At 34.5% G+C, this 20921-nt stretch overlaps 1 protein-coding gene across 1 annotated transcript; it reads left to right on the top strand.

The window, feature by feature from the left end:
• Window positions 1–1153: 1153 nt before the first annotated feature.
• Window positions 1154–20072, top strand: LOC128212392 (BLOC-3 complex member HPS1-like). Its single transcript, XM_052917830.1, has 18 exons — window positions 1154–1297; window positions 3193–3345; window positions 3900–4021; window positions 4846–4954; window positions 5955–6106; window positions 7089–7223; window positions 7935–8043; window positions 9142–9223; window positions 9756–9883; window positions 10288–10474; window positions 11225–11445; window positions 11816–11980; window positions 13617–13729; window positions 14293–14488; window positions 15661–15795; window positions 16209–16322; window positions 17614–17696; window positions 18443–20072. The coding sequence occupies exons 1-18, from the start codon at window positions 1187–1189 to the stop codon at window positions 18624–18626; spliced, it is 2499 nt and encodes an 832-aa protein (XP_052773790.1). The 5' UTR covers window positions 1154–1186; the 3' UTR covers window positions 18627–20072.
• The last annotated feature ends 849 nt before the right edge of the window (window positions 20073–20921 follow it).

Below are 20921 nucleotides of genomic sequence, written 5' to 3'. Positions count from 1 at the left end.
TATCTCTATAATAATTTTTTGTCTAATCATCACCAAACTTGAACAAGTGAAAATGTGCTACTTAATTGCTACTTAAGCATGTTATTCCGGTGACTAGAGTTTTTGCCATTGAATTGCATTAAACAATTGTTGTTATGTGCTGTTTCTGAAGTAGCTTTTGTCTGGTTATCTCCAAACTTGTACAATGCTTGTATGGGCAGAATATATTGGCCAGATTTGATAACCCGCTTTGTCACCAAACCAGTCACCTAAGAGTTATAGTCCTTCAATTACAAAGGCAGTGTTATCTAAGTTGTTCTCTCCAGGTTGAGAAACCTTAGTCTTATCCTCATCGAAATTGGACAAATTGTGTATGGTAAGGCTTAGCAAGGCAAAATCAGACATGTTATCCCCGTCACTTCAGTTTGACCCTTGAAACAAACCATATAATTTTGATTGGTGTATTTTGTGACAGCAACTCTTGTAAATGATGAAATTTCTCACACGATTATACTGCAGTAAAGAATCCCTGTCTGACCATTACTGCTTGAGCAAAAAGTTCCTCAAAGTTTTGGCCCAAATATATTTAACAAATTGCATATTGTATTAAGAATTATTTGCATTTGTGATCATAAAAATGTGTTCATGAGTGACTAATTCTGATACTCTATATTCAAAACTATATTTCGAGAGTATTAGAGTGGATAGAACATGAGTTTCCGTCTGTGTTAAAATCCAAGCTCTTGCGAAGTATAAGGTCAAGTTACTTTTTTGTAGTGCTATTGACTTAACAAATATATAATTATATTTTATGGATTTTTTTCCATCCATCATCGTGAAGTAATTTATGTTAAAAAGAGTAATTAATTATTATTAGATCACTTGAAATAGGGGTTGAAAAGTCTAAGGGTTGTAAAGTCTTCGTTTTTAGAAAGAGTTGAAGTCTTGGGGTTGGAAAGTCCTGCTCCCCTCCCACCACTCCCATTTTGGATATGGCCGTTTTGACTACCATCTAGTTAGTTTCGTATTTTGATGAAATTAATTTTTTATCATATTGTCAATTGCACTAGCATCTTTTAAATGTAACAACAATTTTATTATTTTTATTTTCATTTTATTATGTAATTAAGATAAAATTGTTGTTGTTTTTTTTACGAATCTACGGCTCTGATGATGTAAAGCTGGTCTCCGAGGGAGGTTTGTCAAAATGAAAGGCTTCCTAGTTGTAGATCGACTCAATGACATCCACTTTATCGACACTGACAAGGAATTTGCTCGACACATCAACACGCAAGCAAAGGAGAAAGGACTTATACCGGTAATTTGTCCGCAGACGAAAGTTGTTTGTTGTTATTATATTAACCAGTGTTAACAGCTTCAACAGTTCAATGAAAGTCCTTATTCTACTGGGCATAACTGCATTTGTAAATTTATTAAATATGGACTTAAAATTTGTAGTGGTGTAATATTTCCCGAAAGAAATTTTTTAGTCACAAAAAATTATCCTTTCTGAATGAAATTACAAAACCTCTGGATATGCTTATTTATGCTGGCACGCTTAATGAGTATAATTTATTTCTGTTTCATTTGTAATATTAACCATGTGCAATTGGCTATGTATTTTGCATTACTTTTCATTAAAATGTATTTTAAGACCCATATGAAGAGCATACATTGAATACATGAGTTAACATCAATGTTTCACATTTGTACAACCAAAATAACACTGTATTAAACGTGAAACAATTGCCATATAGACATCTCCAAAGAAGAGATACAATAGTTTCATAGACTTCATACATCTGTCATGTCCACAAATTAAGATCAAAAACTTCTTAAACATAATCAATTTTGAATGGAATGGTTGATGTTGATGCACAATAATCATAAAAGGTAATAACAATAAACAACCTTTATTCAAAAGCTGAATGTCTTGTCAAATACTAGTATTTGTTCTACAATGTCCTGAGCATTATAACTGAGGTTGAAAATCCCATTCCCATACCCATAGACCACGGCTCTTAAACTCTGCACAGTAAATCATTAACCCATATTTTACCCTGCTTTTTATGCACTTGCAACATCTTTTTCTTCAGACCCCTTTTACAAGAATGTGATATTTCCAAAATATACCTAGTTATCATAAATTGCTCATGTCTCCTGTTTAATGTCCCCAACAGTCATACTTTTCTCTGTTGTTTTTAATTATGTATTTTTTTTAGGTTTCTAATGGTTAAAACATTTTTCATAATTAGTGTATTTTTTGTGACAAAATGCATGAATCATTCATTGATTAATGATTATTTGTGACATCTTTATATTTTTTGGTGCCTAACATGTGTATATCTCTAAAATTCCTATAAGTCATGTTTCCACATTTACAGTTCATTATTGCATACATTTATAGTGAATTTATTAATATATTCTTTATGAAATTCTGCATTTTGGTGTTCACCATTTTGTAATGTCAATTTGACTATTTTAACTATCTTAGATAAAATTATGTTGCAAGTTTTATTAGAAAGATATGCAACAAAAATAACTAAGTAACATTAATCTACTAAAAAATGATATGTAAGTAAAAAAGGATGTGACAATGTATTGTCTTTTACTTGACACAAATCACTTGCTTCACCTTCAATGAAATATATTACATCCTAAAATTTATATAAAACAAATTAGTTTTGAAATATATTCTGCGAAAATCACCCACTTATTGATATGAAATAAACTTTTTCCTTGGTTTTAGTGATCAGCCAATATAACATCATAGCAAAACAGACCAACCATTTTTTTTTTTCATTCATGCATAGTTGTATGTGAATTACAAGAAATGGCAAATTAAAACAATCCATTACGTCACAATAAATTTCAAATGAATGATTTCATAGTTGTCAGGTCTGTTTTAATATGCACATCTTAAAAAACATGTCAGGTAAAATGTTTTTGTATTAACATTTGTATAATTTGCATTTTTTTACCATGATTTATTGCTATTTGATTATTAAAGCAGATCACTATAATGGGTATGTTGATGATTACAGTAGCATTGGTCATCACCAAGGGATAGAAAATGGTTCTTAATCATGTTAAAAAATGAGGATTTTAAAACTGTATATCTGTTAATTGCTATAAAAGGTCTTCATAGCTTAATATATTACATGTTCATTATTGTGGCATAAATAAGTGTTATCTTTACCTTTCTATCTGCAGGAAGATCAGCAAGATGTTCACACAGTGGATCCCAACATTGTCATGCAGCATTTTTCTCCCTTGTTTATGTCGCAGTGGTTCCTTATTGACCAGGCGCATACGCCTTGTTCTTCCATCACCTGCGAAAATGACTTCATAATGGTTTTCAAACATGTCAGTATAAATTATATGACTATTTAAGTACTGTAAATCTTGACTGCACTTGAAGGGTATTACAAGGGGATGACAAAATACTAGATCAAAATAATGTTGATTTATTACGAGAAATGTAGGAAATTTAGAGTGATAGCTTTTCAAACCAAGATAGAATTTGATCTGTACACCTAATTCCAAACCATACAAAACAAAGGTAAGCTTTTTAATCTCATCTTATTGTGTATGTTTCTATCTGAAAAAGAGCTTAAGTTCACTGTTAAAAAATATTTTGAATATATCAACATCAGGAAGGTATCTTAAAAAACTTCAAAAGGTGTCTGAGATCTACTCCCCTACTAGTGTATTTAATGTTTTTTTTCAATGTCTTGTAAATTTAACAGTTTTGCTTTTAATGGAGAAAACAAAAGGGAAAATATTTGTATTTCTATACTTATGTAAATAACATATTATCAATATTAAAAGAACTAGGAAGTATGAGAGAAGTTTTCACTGCAAAGAAACAAATGCCTAGTATATATTGTGTTTAAAGAATTGTAATCATTGTCTTCTAGTTTGATGAATACTTGTTGGTTGCCATCAATGGAGACGGCACAGAGAGTGAAGACTTCCTCACCAGGAAGACCCTGGTCTTCGCCAGGCTGATGGGCTTTCTCATGGGACCTGTACATGAAGAGTGAGCTGGGATTTATTATTAGTGGTGTTTCATGAATTGTTATTGGAAAGTTCACAAAGGTTAAAGAGCATGAAGATTTATATAAGTTTGAAACTGAATGATTTCCTTTTACCTTTTAGAATATAAAATAAATGCTGCTAGATCGTAAAATGTTGTGTGTCATTGGGAATGAAAGAAGGCTGATTTTTTTCTTAATTTTTAATGAACTACAATATTGCGATAATATAGGGATTTAAAGAGTGATGTCATTGAACGCAGGACGGCATGTGCAAAAATTCCATGAAGCGCTGTAGCACTCCTTGGGAAATTTGCCATTGTGCCTTTATGCATTCATACTGTATCAACATGCAACAAAATGTGATCCATCTATTTATTTGTATTTTTAATAATTGTTCATCACAATTTAAAATATAAGTTAAATTTTCTGCAACTGGTTCGTTATTGCTAAAGAACTGTAAGGTGATCAGTAACATGGGACTGTATAAATATTAATGACTATTTGTTGTAATATCATATACCATTTGTTTAATAATTTTGCGCTAATCCAATCCGGTGCAATGTTAGAAACAATCCTAAAGAATGACCTTGTAAGCCCAATGGGAAGGTCAAGTTTTCTCTAGACAAAAGACTAGGCTAAGGAATAATACAAATTGTTTACTTACCAGAATTAAAATTATTGTCAAATTGAGGAAAATATATTTGACCTTGCTAAATATAACTACATGGATTCAAATAGCACCTTTGGTTGCATTTTGTTTGCCATTTTATAACAGCTGTGCTTTGTATGAAACCCCATTTATCATGTATTGTATATTCATTAACAGGATAGGGAGGCCAAGGTTTGAAAGGAAAGCAGATCGATGGCACTTCCTTAGAATCCTCATGTCAACATGGACCTACCTGGCCAGGAATGAACAATCCTTTTTAGTTGAGGTAGGGATGTTGCTGATGTGTAATGAGCTTGTCTGTTTTTCGAAGATAAAAATTGAGGTAACATGATAGCTTTATTGTCTGTGACATCTTCAGTGTGCAAATACCGCGTTACTCTAATCTTGGCCATTACTGAAAAAACATTCAAGATATCACATGAGCTTCATTCACATGCGCTAAGTGACATTACATGCATGTGTATCAAGGTTCATAACTCGGGCTTAAATAATTCTTGTGATAGGCCATTTTTGATTTCCCTTTTCAACTGAAAATAACAACAGATAAACATTGTCATTGGTTTGGTTTTCAACTGAAAATAACAACAGATAAACATTGTCATTGGCTTGGGTTGCTTTTGTGTTTGTTGAGGTTTGTCAATTTCAGTTTCTTGCAAGCAAACAACTTTAACCACGCATTTTCTTAAGGATTGGTTTGTACTGATTTTTATTAACTCCACTGTGGCAAAAGCTTATATCTTATATAATCAGTAAATTGCCTGGGCAGAAATCAGTACTGATGTCCATTTTGAGAGGCCATGGGAAATTTCCCTTGGTGGGGAGCGAACATACAACTTGTTAGCTGAGAGGCATCACCTATACCACTAGCCCTTTCTCACTGTCTTTGCTGAAATTGAGCAAACCATGGTTAGGATGGTACCTGAAATGCTTTTTTAAATACATGGTATTCTTATCAAACTATTTAGCTTACACATTTGTCCCTTGCTTGGAGAAAAATCTTAAGATAAATGGAAAAAGGAATATAGATTTGTCCTTATCTGTCTGCGCATGCATTGGTTTGTCTGTCCTTCTGTCTATTTGTGAGGGTTGACATCTGTCTGAAATCAGAATTTCAACCTAACTTCATTAAATTTAATGGACAAATTGTTCATCATGAGAACTTGCACATTTTGGGTTTTGTTTGGCATTTCACGAGGTAAAGCAATAGTAATGCTCTTTGTATCTGGCTTGATTAGCACATTAACCTTTTCACTTCAACTTTCAAGGCTGTAGAGAAGCTACATATGAACCAGGTTGTCAGTGAACAGTGTGTGGAGATCCTACAGGCGTGTATTAACAGAATGTCTGAGGTTGGCGAGAGTCGTACACAACATGCCCTGCTCCTCGTGAATAGCAAACTGCTTTCACTATACTCAAAGTGAGTGTTCGTATGATTGGCATTTCTAATTGAAATAAAGAATTTTATCTACAGTTCTACGAAACTCATTTGAAATTGATTTGTTGATCAGCGTGGGCTGTTGTGCATCTGCCATTTCTGTCACATTCCACTCGGTTTTACAATAGTTATGGCCCTTCACTTGTAAATAATCCCAAAAAACTTCAGGCTGACTTAACAGCAGCAGAATGAAATGTAATTATTCATATTGTCAACACAAAACCACAATTTTTAGCCCTTCTTGTGTCTTCCCCATTTTTTTCTAGGCCATTAAGAAACATTAATTAACTAGATTTTTTTTGCCCATTACACAACAACACTCTTGAACATTCCCTCATGTCAAGTATTGTAATACTGATTGCAAAATATCTTTTGGTATACTCTTACAAAATATTACTTAATTGTAACTCAGTTCCAATATTATAATGCACATCTTCAGGTTCAATGTGATCATGACTGTTTGACGTCCAGTTAAAAGGTCATGAACACTATGGACCTCGACCACATTGTAGCACAGGTGGCATCAAATTTCATTTGATGATGTTAGTGAACAAAATATGTTATATACAGATACATCATAATGCTGTTGTGTTTTTGATTAATATATTTAAACTTTAAAAAAAAAACCATCACTAAATACTGTGTTGTTTGTGTAACCATCTATATTTGTGGGCTTGAAATTTCGTGGTTTTTCGGAAAAAGGACAATTTCGTTGGTTCTTAAATTCGTGGATTTAAAAAAAAAAAAAAATTAAAAATGAAGAATCGTAACTGCTATCCAAAATTTCTGCAAATTCATCATATGCCGATATGGTGCTATGTATCATCTACATCATGCATGAAAATAAATGTCCCATGAATATTTATGATTTCATAGTTTATTTTTTATATCGAACAGTATTTCACTCTCGCGATAATGCCACGTATGACATAGGTCACTACATATGCCTGACTATCTATTTCAGTCGAAATGCCTCTGAGCTGCAGTCAGCAGATATCTTGTGTATAATTGTCTTGGTGCGGAGCTTGTTCCCAACCCATGAGAAGTTGGAGGACCTATTTGCCCAATCTTACAGACTAGCAGGTGGACAGGGCTTAAGGTAATATTCATGGGAAGCATATTGTTAAGTGTAGTGCCCATTATTTGAACATAAGGGTATCCAATGTATCATTATGTTAAATTTGGATGCCTTGTGGCCCACAATCAGTTTGGTACCATTTGAAACAGTTTCATGTGTCGAAAAAGAAAGTATAAATTTGACCTAAAAGAAATGTTACCAATGCTATTTTTTTTGCCCCAAAATTTGTGCATTAAAATTGCACTGTCCATCCATCCGTCTAATCACATTGCATGCTTCCCTACACTTGAGGTTAACCATCATGTTGTCTTGAATATGCTTATAGTTTGCGTTTGCCCTTCCTGAATGTTGACATATTAGTAATTGCATTATCCATTGAATTGAATGGCATGTCAGTGGCATTTCTCAAATTCTGTGACAGCTCTTGTTTGACCTTAAATGTTTTCAGAATAAGACTTTTCATGTCTAATTTCATGTGAAATAAGAATAATAATACAAACCTAAAAAGCTTTATCTACCCTGGTATACATCATTCATTTATTTTACATGTTAATTATCAGCAAGGAATAACCTTACAAATAATAGCAAGAATATATATGCAGTCACCATTGATAATAAAATATGTTATAGGGACATTCAAAGTCAATAAATTGTATCAGCAGTAAATAATGAAAATGAATATAAGTATGTTAAGTTGATGCAATTTCTTTTATGTTAAACTTGTTACTCCAGAGAAGAGGCGAAATCCCCCGCCTCGGTGAAGGTGCGTACATTTCGCCATGAGCGGTACGAGAGTGCCGTGGAGGGGTTTACAACGGGGGACGAGACAGACAATGAACAGGTACTGCTTTAAGTAAACTAACACTGATTTTATTATATACAAATATACAAAAGGTTTATGCTCTTTCATGAATGTGAATGTCTTCATTGTTTCATGATGAATGTTGATAAGATTAATTAAGGAATGAATTGAGGGATTTATGTCATTATCTGAGTTTCTCGGCCATTCTGTAAATAGAACAACTCGACCGTAACTGGAAACAGTTTATCAAATGATGTCCAAATAACACGGGAAAAATCAATCACATCAAATCTCTTTTAAGCGTAAAATTGAATCACAAATGACAACAATACATTTAACATATCATTAATTAGCACTTTCTAATATTTTGACTTAAGTTTTTCGGGGCCTGCTGACACAATACAAGCAATAACAAGATAAACAATTTTCAAATTTCATGTTTATTGTTATGCAATGATTTACGATCCGAAGATGTTGCGTTCATTGGAAAATATTTGCAATTGCCAAAAGGCAGCTCATTTAGGGAATAGAAGTTGATGTGTAAATATGTATCAATGATCTTGATATATGCAATATACATGTATATATGCAAATCAAAAGTAAGCATTGGGGAAACGTTATGAGGATACGCTTCACAACAGAACAATGTGTTAACGGTTGCAACAGTGTTTTACTGCAATAAGTTGTCTTATTTTCATTTAAGATTATAATCTGTGTGATAACGAGTTGTTCATTGATTTACACTAACTGATCAACAAACTTTTAAGTTTTTAAGAGATCATAGCTTAACTTTATCAATAATTATCATGTTTACTGTAGGCTCAGTATTTAGTCTCTCTAACTATGACTTGTGAGAAAAGATTTATATCATTTCAGTTACTGTTGGAGATAATATCTATATGACAAAATTACGGAACATTTTAATTTATCCACAAACATGTTTTGAAGACAAAGCCCAAGTACAAGTATTTTTATATTCTGTTTGGATGGAAGAAAATTGCCTTAAATATTAGTAATACCAAGCTAACATTAGATTACAATTTAAGGAATAAGCATGAACTTTTTTATCAATTGATGCTTTCGTAAATACTAATTAAACCTAATCCTGTTTTGATAACTAAGTGTGTTGTTTTCCAGTACTACACTGCGTTAGAAGGGAAGTTGAAGGGAGACAGCAGCCCATCCCTCGACTGGAGCATGCTGGGAGATTCTGACTCAGGTTAATTTATACTAATTTTCTAAAATAAGTTAGCAGCTGGTAGCCTATAAAATCTTTCTATAATCTGATTCCTGGTTAGACACCACTACTGATATGAGAGGCCATGAAAATGTAGCCCTCAATGGGTTCGAACTCATAATCTTGTCAATGAGCAGTCAACACCTGTAGCTCAGGTTGGTTCTCACAGTGATTATTCAGCTGCTTTTCAGAGTCACTGATACAGTACCAGAATCTAATGTTAATATTGACTGCATATTACATGTATCAAGTATACGTGGAGACAAAGGGACAATTGAGAAAGATAGTTATGCTCTCAATGATTTCCTTTTATAGGCACACCAAACTCTAGCAGTAGCCTTCAGGAAGCAGGAAGATCAGGTTTTATGTCACTCTTTGTGTGCCTTATAATACACTCGTTGATTGGATGGCTTAACTCCCTTAGTTCATGTGTACACTGACTCTGGTTAATGAGAACACTTTTTAAGGAACTTACAACTCTTGATTCATGCAGTTTATACAATCATTCTTCTAGGAGGAACTCAGACGCCCTACCCTGAGGTATCAGAAAGTTTTGTGACCCCTACCACATCTCCTGTGGTCCTAAGGAAAGAGGATGGGACCTTCCCTGTATTCCCAGGAGAGGCTGCAGCAAGGCTAGAGGTACAGTTGAAGGGGGTCAAACCTATGTGTAGTGTAAAATTTCCCCTACCCCTACCCTGAGGTATCAGTGAGTTTTGTGATGCTACCAAATCATTAGCATTCCCTAGTGAGGAACTTGGTACTTTTCCTATACCCCTAGAGGGAAAAAAAAGCTGCAGGTACTTTGGAGAGCCCTACCCAAGACTATCAACCAGTTTTGTGACCCTACCACATCTCGAGTGATCCCTAAAGTAAATGTGCTTTCCAACACCAAGCTTCTTACAGTAGGGTGACCTGGTTTTATTATCATACATTATAAAAAGAGTAAATAAGTTTTACAACATAACAAATAAAAAGGGCACCATCTTATCTTCATTTTTTATTATTCAGTGACATTTAGAAATTTCACAATTTCATATTTATAGGCTATAGAAAGCAATGTAGCTCTCACAAACCCTGGACCCTCTGCGGTTGGTCACCTTGGTAACTCCAAGCCCCGTAGTCACACTGCTGGTGAGGTTGAAGGTCACAAGGGGCTGAGGGGGTCAAGGTCAGAGGAGGAGCCAATGGGAAGGGGGCGGAGCAGCAGTTTTGGGGAAAACAAGAGAAAAGGTGGAAATTTATTAGTTTACTAGTATTCTGAATTGTGATTGTTTTTAAGCTTGATTGTGGAAAGCTATACTATATTTTTGATACAGGCTTCTATATGAATCTTACCATAGTTTGATTCTTGATAGAAACTTGTATATATCATTACATGACTTCCTATATAAATCACCAGTCACTAGTTCTTGCTTTTTTCAAGTGTGATAGCCAGCATAAAAGTCCAAAGTTTTCTTGAGGGTTAAAGCTTTCTTTTGGCTTATTTCATATTCTTTTCAATTTGTAACAAATTTTAAATGAAAATATAAAAATGGTATTATCATATGTAGCAGATTCAAATTTGACACTATTTTACATGTTTCCTTAATGCAATTGATAATAGTGCCCTTACTTTCATTAAATTTGTTTGAATTTGCCCGATGTTGATCTCTGATATATCTCGATTTTCGGGTTATGTCAAACTTTTTACCCGGTCCCGAATGTATTCCTTATGTTTCTATATAAAACAAATCTGCTTATGTTGATTTTTCTATCTCAATTTTTTGCTATATTGAAGTCCCTGTGGTCGAATTTCACACAATTTGTGATTGTGCTATTTTCCTAGCATGTCAAGATTGGACTGTATTATCATATCTTAACCCTTCGGTCACCAGAGCAGAAGTGGGCCTTGCCACTTGCTTGTTTATCTTGTGAGCAATCAAGGACTCTCTTGATTAAAGTTATTACAGCTTTTAACCAGGTATTCCTACTGTCCCTTAGGTGGCAACTTCTGCAGTGAAAAGAGTTCATCAGACACTCGACTTGCCCAAAAAACAGTTGAGCCCGACGACCAGGAATACCAGGAATACCCTATGTCCCTTGTGGATCAGGACTGCGTGAAGAAGCCAGTGTTTCTTGCCACAGGGATGAGTAAATTCTCACCCCACCAGATACATTGTAGGAGAATATACCCTGGGATTATACTTATAGTTCTCACGGAGGTATTTTGCTTGGTTTTGATACAGACTATGGTTAGAAATTAGAATATAAGATACTGTGACATTAATTATAAAGGTATTTCCTAGACTACATCTCAGTTTAATTAAGATTTGACACTGACATTATTCCACAATCACTATTGTCTCCATACTTATAATATTATCATATGTTATTTTTTAATAACAGGCACTGGAATCCAAAGTTTTATAATATTGAGCTTCAACCAAGGGCATATATCTTGCGAAAAACTCAGGAAAAGAACTTCAGAGTGATCCATATAATTTGCTCTATGGTGTTGTCATGACAATGGAGCACAATCAAATAAGTATTAACTAAAACTAGCATTACCATCATCTTCCTTCTCCTATGCAGTCCAACAAGATGTCCCAGGCCCCTCGCCTTGTTGACGTCCTCCAGCTCCTTAAGGATCTCATGTCTGGATCACGTGACCAGGTTAGCAGACGCCAAGGACAGGAATTGTACGAGGCCATCAACAACCAGCTCACACGCATGTTCTCTGCACTGAAGAAAGCCCGGGTAAGGCTCCACATTGAATTACTAGGTTAACTTTAAATACATATGTCTTGATTTCATTCCCAAGTGAGCAAACAACTCGTACAAGAATTGTATGACACCATAAACAACAAGATCTCAAATTTGTTCTCCACTCTGAAGAAAGCATCTGAAACGTCCTTTTTGTTGGTGTGTTTAGATTGAATTCTCATATTTGGGTTATATGACCAGGTGAGCCATCAACAGGGTCAGAAAATGAATAAGCACATTTCTCTCTCATATGTTCTCTACAGTTACTTCAATATGTGTGAAACATGTACCAGGGTCGGCAGACATCAGGAACCTGTATGTTTCATTTACAAAATATAACTAATACTCTCTATAGACACAGGTCTGTTTCACTGTAAATTGATTAAAAATATTATTTTAGTGTTACAGTGTGACTGTGTGTCATTTTGTCTGGTCATGGTTTCAAGCTAAAAATCACCGAATTGCAATTTAAAAAAAAATATTGGTCTAGTCAGCATTAAATATACCTTAGTTATACACAGTTGTAAGACTACAGAGAAGGTGTTTAGAGGCCCAACATTAAGGCCACTAGTTTTTATGTTTTTAACTTTTAGCCAGGGACAGAGTGATGCAAAAGTGGGACAGGGTGATGCAAAAGAGGGACAGGGTGATGCAAAAGAGGGACAGGGTGATGCAAAAGAGGGACAGGGAGATGCAAAAGAGGGACAGGGTGATGCAAAAGAGGGACAGGGTGATGCAAAAGAGGGACAGGGAGATGCAAAAGAGGGACAGGGAGATGCAAAAGAGGGACAGGGTGATGCAAAAGAGGGACAGGGTGATGCAAAAGAGGGACAGGGAGATGCAAAAGAGGGACAGGGTATTAAGAGGGAAAAGGGCATATTGTATTGAGATGTAAAGAACTTGAACATTATGAATTTACCGGAAAAAATGTTGAAATTGTGAGGGCAGAATGGTGTTATCAAACAAGAACAGAGTGTAGCACCCTTCCATACCCTTTTTGATAAACCTTTCTTAAACAAGAGACATACAACATCACAAAACAACATATGACTCTCTCTTTGTGGGGGAGGTTTTTATGACTGGAACTTTTTTATCAACATAACACTGTCATGCATAGTAATTGATTTTGAAAAATGGACCATTGAAAGTACGTACCAGTTTTTTTTTTAAATGTCATACAGAGAATGATTGATTTGTCAGACATATACATACTTTGAACGAAAATAAATCATTCTTTTGTACCTTCATACTCGAAAGTTATTTAGTTTAGCTGCACAGATCATGGCTATTGACCCTATAGTGTTTCATACTGTTCCCCATTTGTTAAAAATTCAGTGACCTACTTAACCATAAATGTTGGTGTTTATTCTAGTCAATTCCATATGTTTTCCTTATACAATCTTATATCTTGAAAGCATATCCAAATTACATATTCAATTATCATTACAAGAAAGTAAGATTATTTCTTTAAAAAAGCAAGCAATTGACATTTCACAAAGCACTATCCAAGCTTATGAATACCACTGGTAATTGTTGCCTTCTTTATTTTATAAGTACAACCAATACATATATGTATATGTAAATAGACCCTGTATGTGTATGAATTAGTTGTGATATTTTTATGCTGCAGGGACCTATAGAAGGTCTATGTGCAGAGATCAAACGGAAATGGGAGAGTGAAGAGATCCGCAGCGGGATGGTTGCCTACCTGGAACAGTCTTCGCGCACAGATATGACAGCAAGGTATATAATCACTAATAATCACCCTATTGCAAGAATCCAATAACTGCATATTGAAAAAGGAGCATTAATTGAGTTCTAGCATGAAGGTGCCAACAATAATATATCAGATAGCTTTGGAAATAGTAGTGTAATTTTCATTAGAAATACAGCAGAGAAAACTAATGTCATGTCACATTGTTTTGCAATATTTCCCCTTTATTACTTTTTTAAATTGTCTTGCCTTAAAGTTAACGTAAATCTCATTGTTAGAATAATTACATACCTTAGCCCAGAGAGGATCCTTACTGTCCATCACCACATGCTGACAGAATTGTCAGTGTATCTTTACCTCTCCCCCTGACACCTGACTTACCTGATCAGGACGCCCTTTGTCCATAATACTGTATTATTAATTGATTATCTAACTATACCTTAGCCTAGAGAGGAGTCTGAAGGCACTACGCCACAAGCTGACAGAATTGTCAGTGTATCTTTACCTCTCCCCCTGACGCCTGACTTCCCTGATCAGGACGCCCTTTGTCCATTATATTGTATAATTGATAGATAATCTTACTATACCTTAGCCTAGAGAGGAGCCTGAAGGCACTACGCCGCAAGCTGACGGAATTGTTCCTGTATCTATACCTCTCCCCACGACCTCTGACCTCCCCGATCAGTGACGCCCTAACCTGGTCAGCGGAACTTTTCCGCCAACAGCTAGGAGACTACAAGGACTACCTTGTAGTGAAAGGCCAGAGGAACATTACGATGACTTCATATCCTTTATGACTGACTAGTTTGTCTGTTTTTCGATGAATTAGGTCAGGTTATTATCATAGCCTACTATTCATCTGTGATTATCATTTAACCTTGGCTATTATTCAAAAATTGAATGATATTCAGATTAAAAGTGTAACCAGTGACAATATGCACACTGAGGCAAGGCCCATAACTCTAGCTTTAGTTATTGTTAAGTTGTGCCCTTAAATCAACTAACAAACAGATGGACATTCATACCGATGGCCTCGCTTAAAAATGCCAAAGCTGCATTTTGGAATTTTAACATCACTAAAAATATAAAGGCGAACTGCAAAATGTCAAGTAAATTGTCCAATGAAAAAATGGTGTTGTATCATGTGATCAAAATGTCAAGCAATGATTGGACATCTCACAGAGAAGCAAAAGAGCCATTTTTCAGAAATTGTTACTACAAAAATTGTAACTTCGGCATTTTGTAAAAAAAATGTGAGATCAAATTACCAAGATTAAATACTAAAAATGTTGCTAATAAAAACATTGGATTTTGTAGCTTCAGCATTTTGAAGTGAGGCCGTTGATATTCAGATTTAATTGTTACTGCAACGTATAAAGTGTATACCTGGTAAAGTAACAGGAAGCTATGCCCAATTTAGCTACACAAACTGAAAGAAAACATACTTTAAACCTTAAAGATGCTAATTGCTAAAGATTTTAAATTATGATTTGAGCATGCTAGGAAAATAGCACAATCACAAATTGTGTGAAACATGTAAATGTATAAAACTGTGAGATAATCAATATGAAGAGGTAAAAATGTATGCCTCTTCAGTCTTGATTGAGTTGAGTCAGTCAACAGGATTGTATTAGTATACTTTTTATACGAAAAAATTGTCAGAACAAACATAGATGACTTAAATATGGTAAAACATGTGCCAAACTTTTATGGTCAAATAAGCAAATAATAATAAGCAAATTATTATTTTTAAACGGTCTTAAGATACCAATATCTCACAAAAGTATTTCAAAAATAAAATAAAATGTATATGTTTAACAGATTGTATAACCTACCCCTCGTTTTGCTGAACTCATTTGCATTTTCGGGACACTTATGAAGCCCAAAAGCTAAACCATTTCCAAAGGTTGAAATCTTGTTTTAGGTTAGCCAGTAATCTTCCTTAACTTATCTCAAATATATTGAGGACTTTCCTGGACTGATCCACTTTATCTATGTGAACCGGCGCACCAATCAGATGATGGCTCCAGCATTAAACATAACACAGACGGATGAAAAGTCATCTCCCGATGCCACACAATTACTTAAGGAAAAGGTACATTATTAATTTGTCCATTTCTCAAAGGAAAAACTTTGAGATAATGTTTCCTTGGGGTCAGCATCATGCAAGTCCTTAACCATGACTATAATTCTTTAAGCTTAAAGATAAATCGAAGAAATTTAATATATATTTATGTAGAGACATTTTCCAAATTTATAGCAAGGCCCATACTGGTGGCAATGGCACTGTCAAAGAGCTTCCATACATATACATATTTCTTTGTATGGTATCGGAATAGTTTTGTTAAATATTTCACATGTCAGATATAACAGACATCCATACTTAGAAACATATTTGATCAGTCTGGTAATCAAATCTGGGAACTTTGCATGTAAGTGCTGAGTGCTATACAAACACTGCATGCAGGCCAGATAGCACAGTGTGTACTCACGTTAATTGTTCTTCAGATCTGGAAAATGGCCAACTGGATGCAGTGTAAGCTACATGAAGGCTATACATCGGTGTTCGCACGGGAGGGGGATTATCACTTCTCCTATTTCCTCTGGTTTGAAAACCTCAGTGTAAGTTGCATTTTGAAGGGTGAGAGAAAGAAACTTTTATCATTTTCAAATGAAATTTCACATACAGAAATTAAGCTCTTGTTTCTAAAATAAATGTGATACAAGTATTTTCGAATGAAAAATTATTTATATTGTTTAGAAATATAAGTGACACTAGATAAAGGAGCAGATTTATTTGTTTTGTCTTTCACCTCTCAATTTTGTTGCTGTAGAGATTTGTTTGATTGGCTCATCCAAGGGAGTTCCTGAAGCACAGAAACTGATGTCTTTTTTTCTTAAGTCTTAGGATACTTTCAGAAATTGAGTAAAGTTCAGATTCAATCCAGGAGTATAACTGTATCCAATTCAATTGCCTAATTTGTCTACTCAAAAAAACAGACAATTCTTGTATATGGTCACTGTTCATCATGTAAATACAAAATAATCCAAAATGACCTTTTCCATCAATCATGTTCAATACTAGGTTTGGTTCCAATGGAACAATTTTCACAATGTTACAATTATCCACAAGTCATGTGACTTCTACTTATGCAACATAAGGTTTGCATTTTTGCTGCAACGAAATGTTTGATTTGTGTATTGATTCTTCGGTAATTGCAAATGTTTAACCATTTTATCTATTTTAAGAGCAATTATGGTTTTCACTGGTGTCCTTAGATCTCTTTTGCCACTGATGTTAATCAATTTTGATAGCTCTTTTTGTTAGCCTTGCACCAATCTATCTGTTTGAGGTTTTTGCTAGTCATTTTCAGAGACCATTTTTTTTTTAAATGCACGCACCTGGTCACCTGTAAACCATGTGATGATAGAATGTAGCTATAAATAATAAAATGACTGTTTTGATGGTCGTGACATGATATGTTATACCCAGTAGAGTAATTTTAAGGTTTCAACAAAATAGAAAGATAATATTTCTCTTGAATTTTTTTTTTTTTTGTCTTTTTTGGATTTGTTTAAGGCTGGCTTAAATGCTTTATCTTAATCAATTATCAATGCATGCATAAAGAAAATGTTTGTGAAGTACCAGTAATCATGTTGTGGGCTTAAGCCCAAGATGGAGTAAATTGCCTACGTCTCATATGGACACCACTACAGGTTTCAACCCTGATAACAAATGTCTTTGGAAGAGTTAAGTGCATGAAGTTTAAACTTACTTGAAAAAATAATTCAATCTGAATGTATGGCATATTTGTAATACAAGCCCTGGTTTGAGTTTCTTAAATTGTACATATAGAAAGTGTTTGTGAATGTAAATATATTGTAATTTAACTGGGTACATTTCCTCCCCCAGGGAGACCCAGAGGTGATACAGCACTCCTACAGGGCAGACTTCATGGCCCCACCCCCTGGGATATTGACTGGCAACTTCTACAAGTAAGGACATAATAAGATACTGATTAGTTTATTTTCGCAAGGTATTATTTTAATTTTTTCTTCTTTTTTTTAAGGGTGGAGTGAGGGGGTGGCAGTTTTGTTGGACTTGAAATCGGCTATGTCATTATTTTATCAACTGAAAGTAATGTTAAATTAAATAATTCAGTGGTTTTAAATGCGCAACATGATAGGTGTATATAAATTAAAGAAAAGTCCTTTCAAATTTAAACATTCTATAGTACTTGACACTCTTAATGACATGAAAGCTGCACTGTTCCATGACAACATTTTACACTGAACAAAAACCAAGGGTCTGCTTCACTTAATGACTTTTGGAAGTATCTTCTGTCTGTTAAAGAATTACTGAAGGCAGCAAGTTGAAATATTCATTAAAACTACAAAAATATCAATCCAACTTCAATCCTGATGAAATGGATCCATGTACAATTTTAAATCTTTAAAAGAAAAAGATCTGTATTTTATCTGTACACAACTAATACACAAAAAATCAAAACGGTATTCCAAATTCAACACAAAGCTAGATAAAAAGTTATTGTACAATGGAAGATTTTCAAGCTCATCTCTTGGGGGGATGGTGGTTGGGGGGTGAAGAAAACAGTCCACCGTAGTCTGTATATATATAATATATTGAATTTTTTTTACGGTATATACATATTTCCAAGTAGCAAATTCCATCACTCTAGCTTAACAACTTGTTACAATGCAATTTATTGTGAATATTTCAGGTACATCACACACAAGTGTTTCCCGAATGGCATTCCAAGCTTGGTTCACTGTAATGAGCTGTACATGATGCATGTGGGTCTGGCTAACACCCAGTACATTTCTGGTCACTGCCGGCAGCTAGCAGCCCGACTGTATGAAACTTCCGGGGACGTACTTACAACCTCCAGTCTGTTTTCCACTTGATGTAGGCCTATGCGGTTGTTTAATATCCAACTTTTATTGTCCAGCAGGCACAGTTGTTTCAGTTATCTTTCTCACCAGTCCAGTTCTTTAATTTTTATGCCCTACAGAACAATTTCCAAAGACGGATAAAGATTTTGTGTTGTCTGTCCAACTTTCCATCTGTCCATAGCTATTTCTACTTCTCTACCAGACAAAAATCAATCATGTGTATAGCCATTGTGCTCTGGTGCATCTGGATCATATCAGTAACACAGTTTGAGTTATTTCTCTTTAATTAATGAAAAAATACATTACTATGCAATTAATTGACAGAAGTAAAGGAAACTTGTGTATACCGATAGTGTTGTGGTGTAGGCGCAAGTCTTGTCTTGGTCAGGTCAGTATCACAACAGTTAATACCCTGTAAGTAAAAGAGCTAAAATTGGTCCTTCATGAGCAATTACTGTAAAAGGCAGAAATTAATAAAACTTACATGAAATGTGTATAACTTGAGTGTGCTGGATTATGCGCAATATTTGTTTGAATTTGTTCAGTTACACAAGAGTTATTGCCCTTAAATGATGAAAAAAGCTAAACTTTGTCTTATGGCAGCCATATGTAACTAATTGAGAGAACTTGTCTCAACAATGATAGCCATGTGGAGCATGTACTTGTGTGATCATGATTGAATCAGTACAATCAGAGTTATTGCCCTTAAATAAGATAATTTAGCTTGAATATTAGCTGAATATAATCATGAAGTGAATATCAGTTAATAATAAAAAGAAATGGCGAGCTTACAACAGCAATGGTACAACAAAGTATTTTACCCAATTCGTATCCATAGTTACTTTTATTTGATCAAGTACCCTGTGTCGAGTTTTGCATACCTTAAACTCTTAAAATGGATCTTTGGAAATGCATCATTCAGAAGGGGATATCAATTCTCATGAGCAGGGGATATCAATCCTCTTTAGAAGGGGATATCAATTCTCATCAGTAGGGGATATCAAATCCCTTCAGCAGGGGATAACAATTCTCTATAGTAGGGGATATCAATTTTCATCAGTAAGGAATATCAAATCTCTTTAGTAAGGGATATCATTTCCCTTCAGCAGGGGATATCAATTCTCTTCAGTAGGGATATTACTTCGCATCACCAGGGGATATCAATTCACAGTAGGGGATATCAATTCTCTTCTGTAGGGGTATCAGTTCTCTTCAGCAGGGGATATTTATGTTCATCAATAGGGGATATCAATTCTCTTCAGCAGGGGATATCAATTATTTTTAGTATGGGATATCAAGTCTCTTCAGCAGTGGATATCAATTCTCAAATATTCTTGTTACTCATTATATTATTACTCAGATAATTCATATTTAATAAAGTGCAATATATTTTTTTTACAAATACTTTGCTTCAATATTTATGTATGTATTATACAAAAATAAATGGTAAATAGCATACCTATGTTGTTTCTTTAATGATTGACATGTAACATTATTTTTTTTTAAAGTCTATCTATTTTAAGAGCAACTGGTTTTTCGCACTACATGTATTAAAGCAGACGAATTTAGATGTCTAATATTAACTTTTATACGTTCGTTTAACATAAAAGGTTTACCTGCAGCGGTTTTGCTACATCCTGGATGTTTTTTGCTCAATTACTTTTAGAAGTGTCTGTGCAGGCATCACCAAATTTCGTTAGAATGTGTATTGGCATATCTCGGACAAGTTCGATAACCAGTCACACCGCTCGAATCACTCGAGAGTTATCACCCTTTTATATAGTTATAACCCACAATCGGTCTTGTCCGATCAATAACTTTAACAACCTTTGTCCTATCATCACCAAATTTAATCAGAATGTACATTGGCATAATATATCGGATAAATATATATTTGATATCCAGCTCTATCTCTTGAGACATTTGAGAGTTTTCGCTCTTTAATTATAGAAGTTACCTAATATTCTGAAGCCTATGTTTAATCATCAACATGTTTGGTCAGAATGTGTATGGGAATATTAAATCGGACAATTTCGTTAACCTGGTATACCGCTTGAGTCATCCAAGAGTAATCGTCCTTTAATTCTATAAATTACCTAAAACCGATCTTGTCCGATCAATGACTTTAGAAGCCCTTTTTTCAATGATTACCAAAGTTAGTCAGAATGTATATGGACAAAATATCTTGGTCAGGTTCGATAACCAGACATGTCACCTCAGTCACTTCAGAGTTTTTACCCTTTAATTGGCAAAAACAGTCTTAACAGTGTTCACTCTCTAAATTATGCTTAACGTAAAACCACTTTT

Source organism: Mya arenaria, chromosome 12 (assembly GCF_026914265.1).
Source record: "Mya arenaria isolate MELC-2E11 chromosome 12, ASM2691426v1".
Lineage (NCBI taxonomy): Eukaryota > Metazoa > Mollusca > Bivalvia > Myida > Myidae > Mya > Mya arenaria.
Note: the sequence above shows the minus strand (reverse complement) of the source record. Positions and strands in the feature narration are given on the sequence as shown.

What these genes read in the sequence shown, in the direction of transcription:
- LOC128212392 (XM_052917830.1), top strand. Translation starts at nt 1,187, where the DNA reads ATGAAAGGCTTCCTAGTTGTAGATCGACTCAATGACATCCACTTTATC. An exon ending in GCAGGTGGACAGGGCTTAAG is followed by an intron (nt 7,224 to 7,934) that starts GTAATATTCATG and finishes TTGTTACTCCAG; the next exon opens with AGAAGAGGCGAAATCCCCCG. An exon ending in TTGACTGGCAACTTCTACAA is followed by an intron (nt 17,697 to 18,442) that starts GTAAGGACATAA and finishes TGAATATTTCAG; the next exon opens with GTACATCACACACAAGTGTT.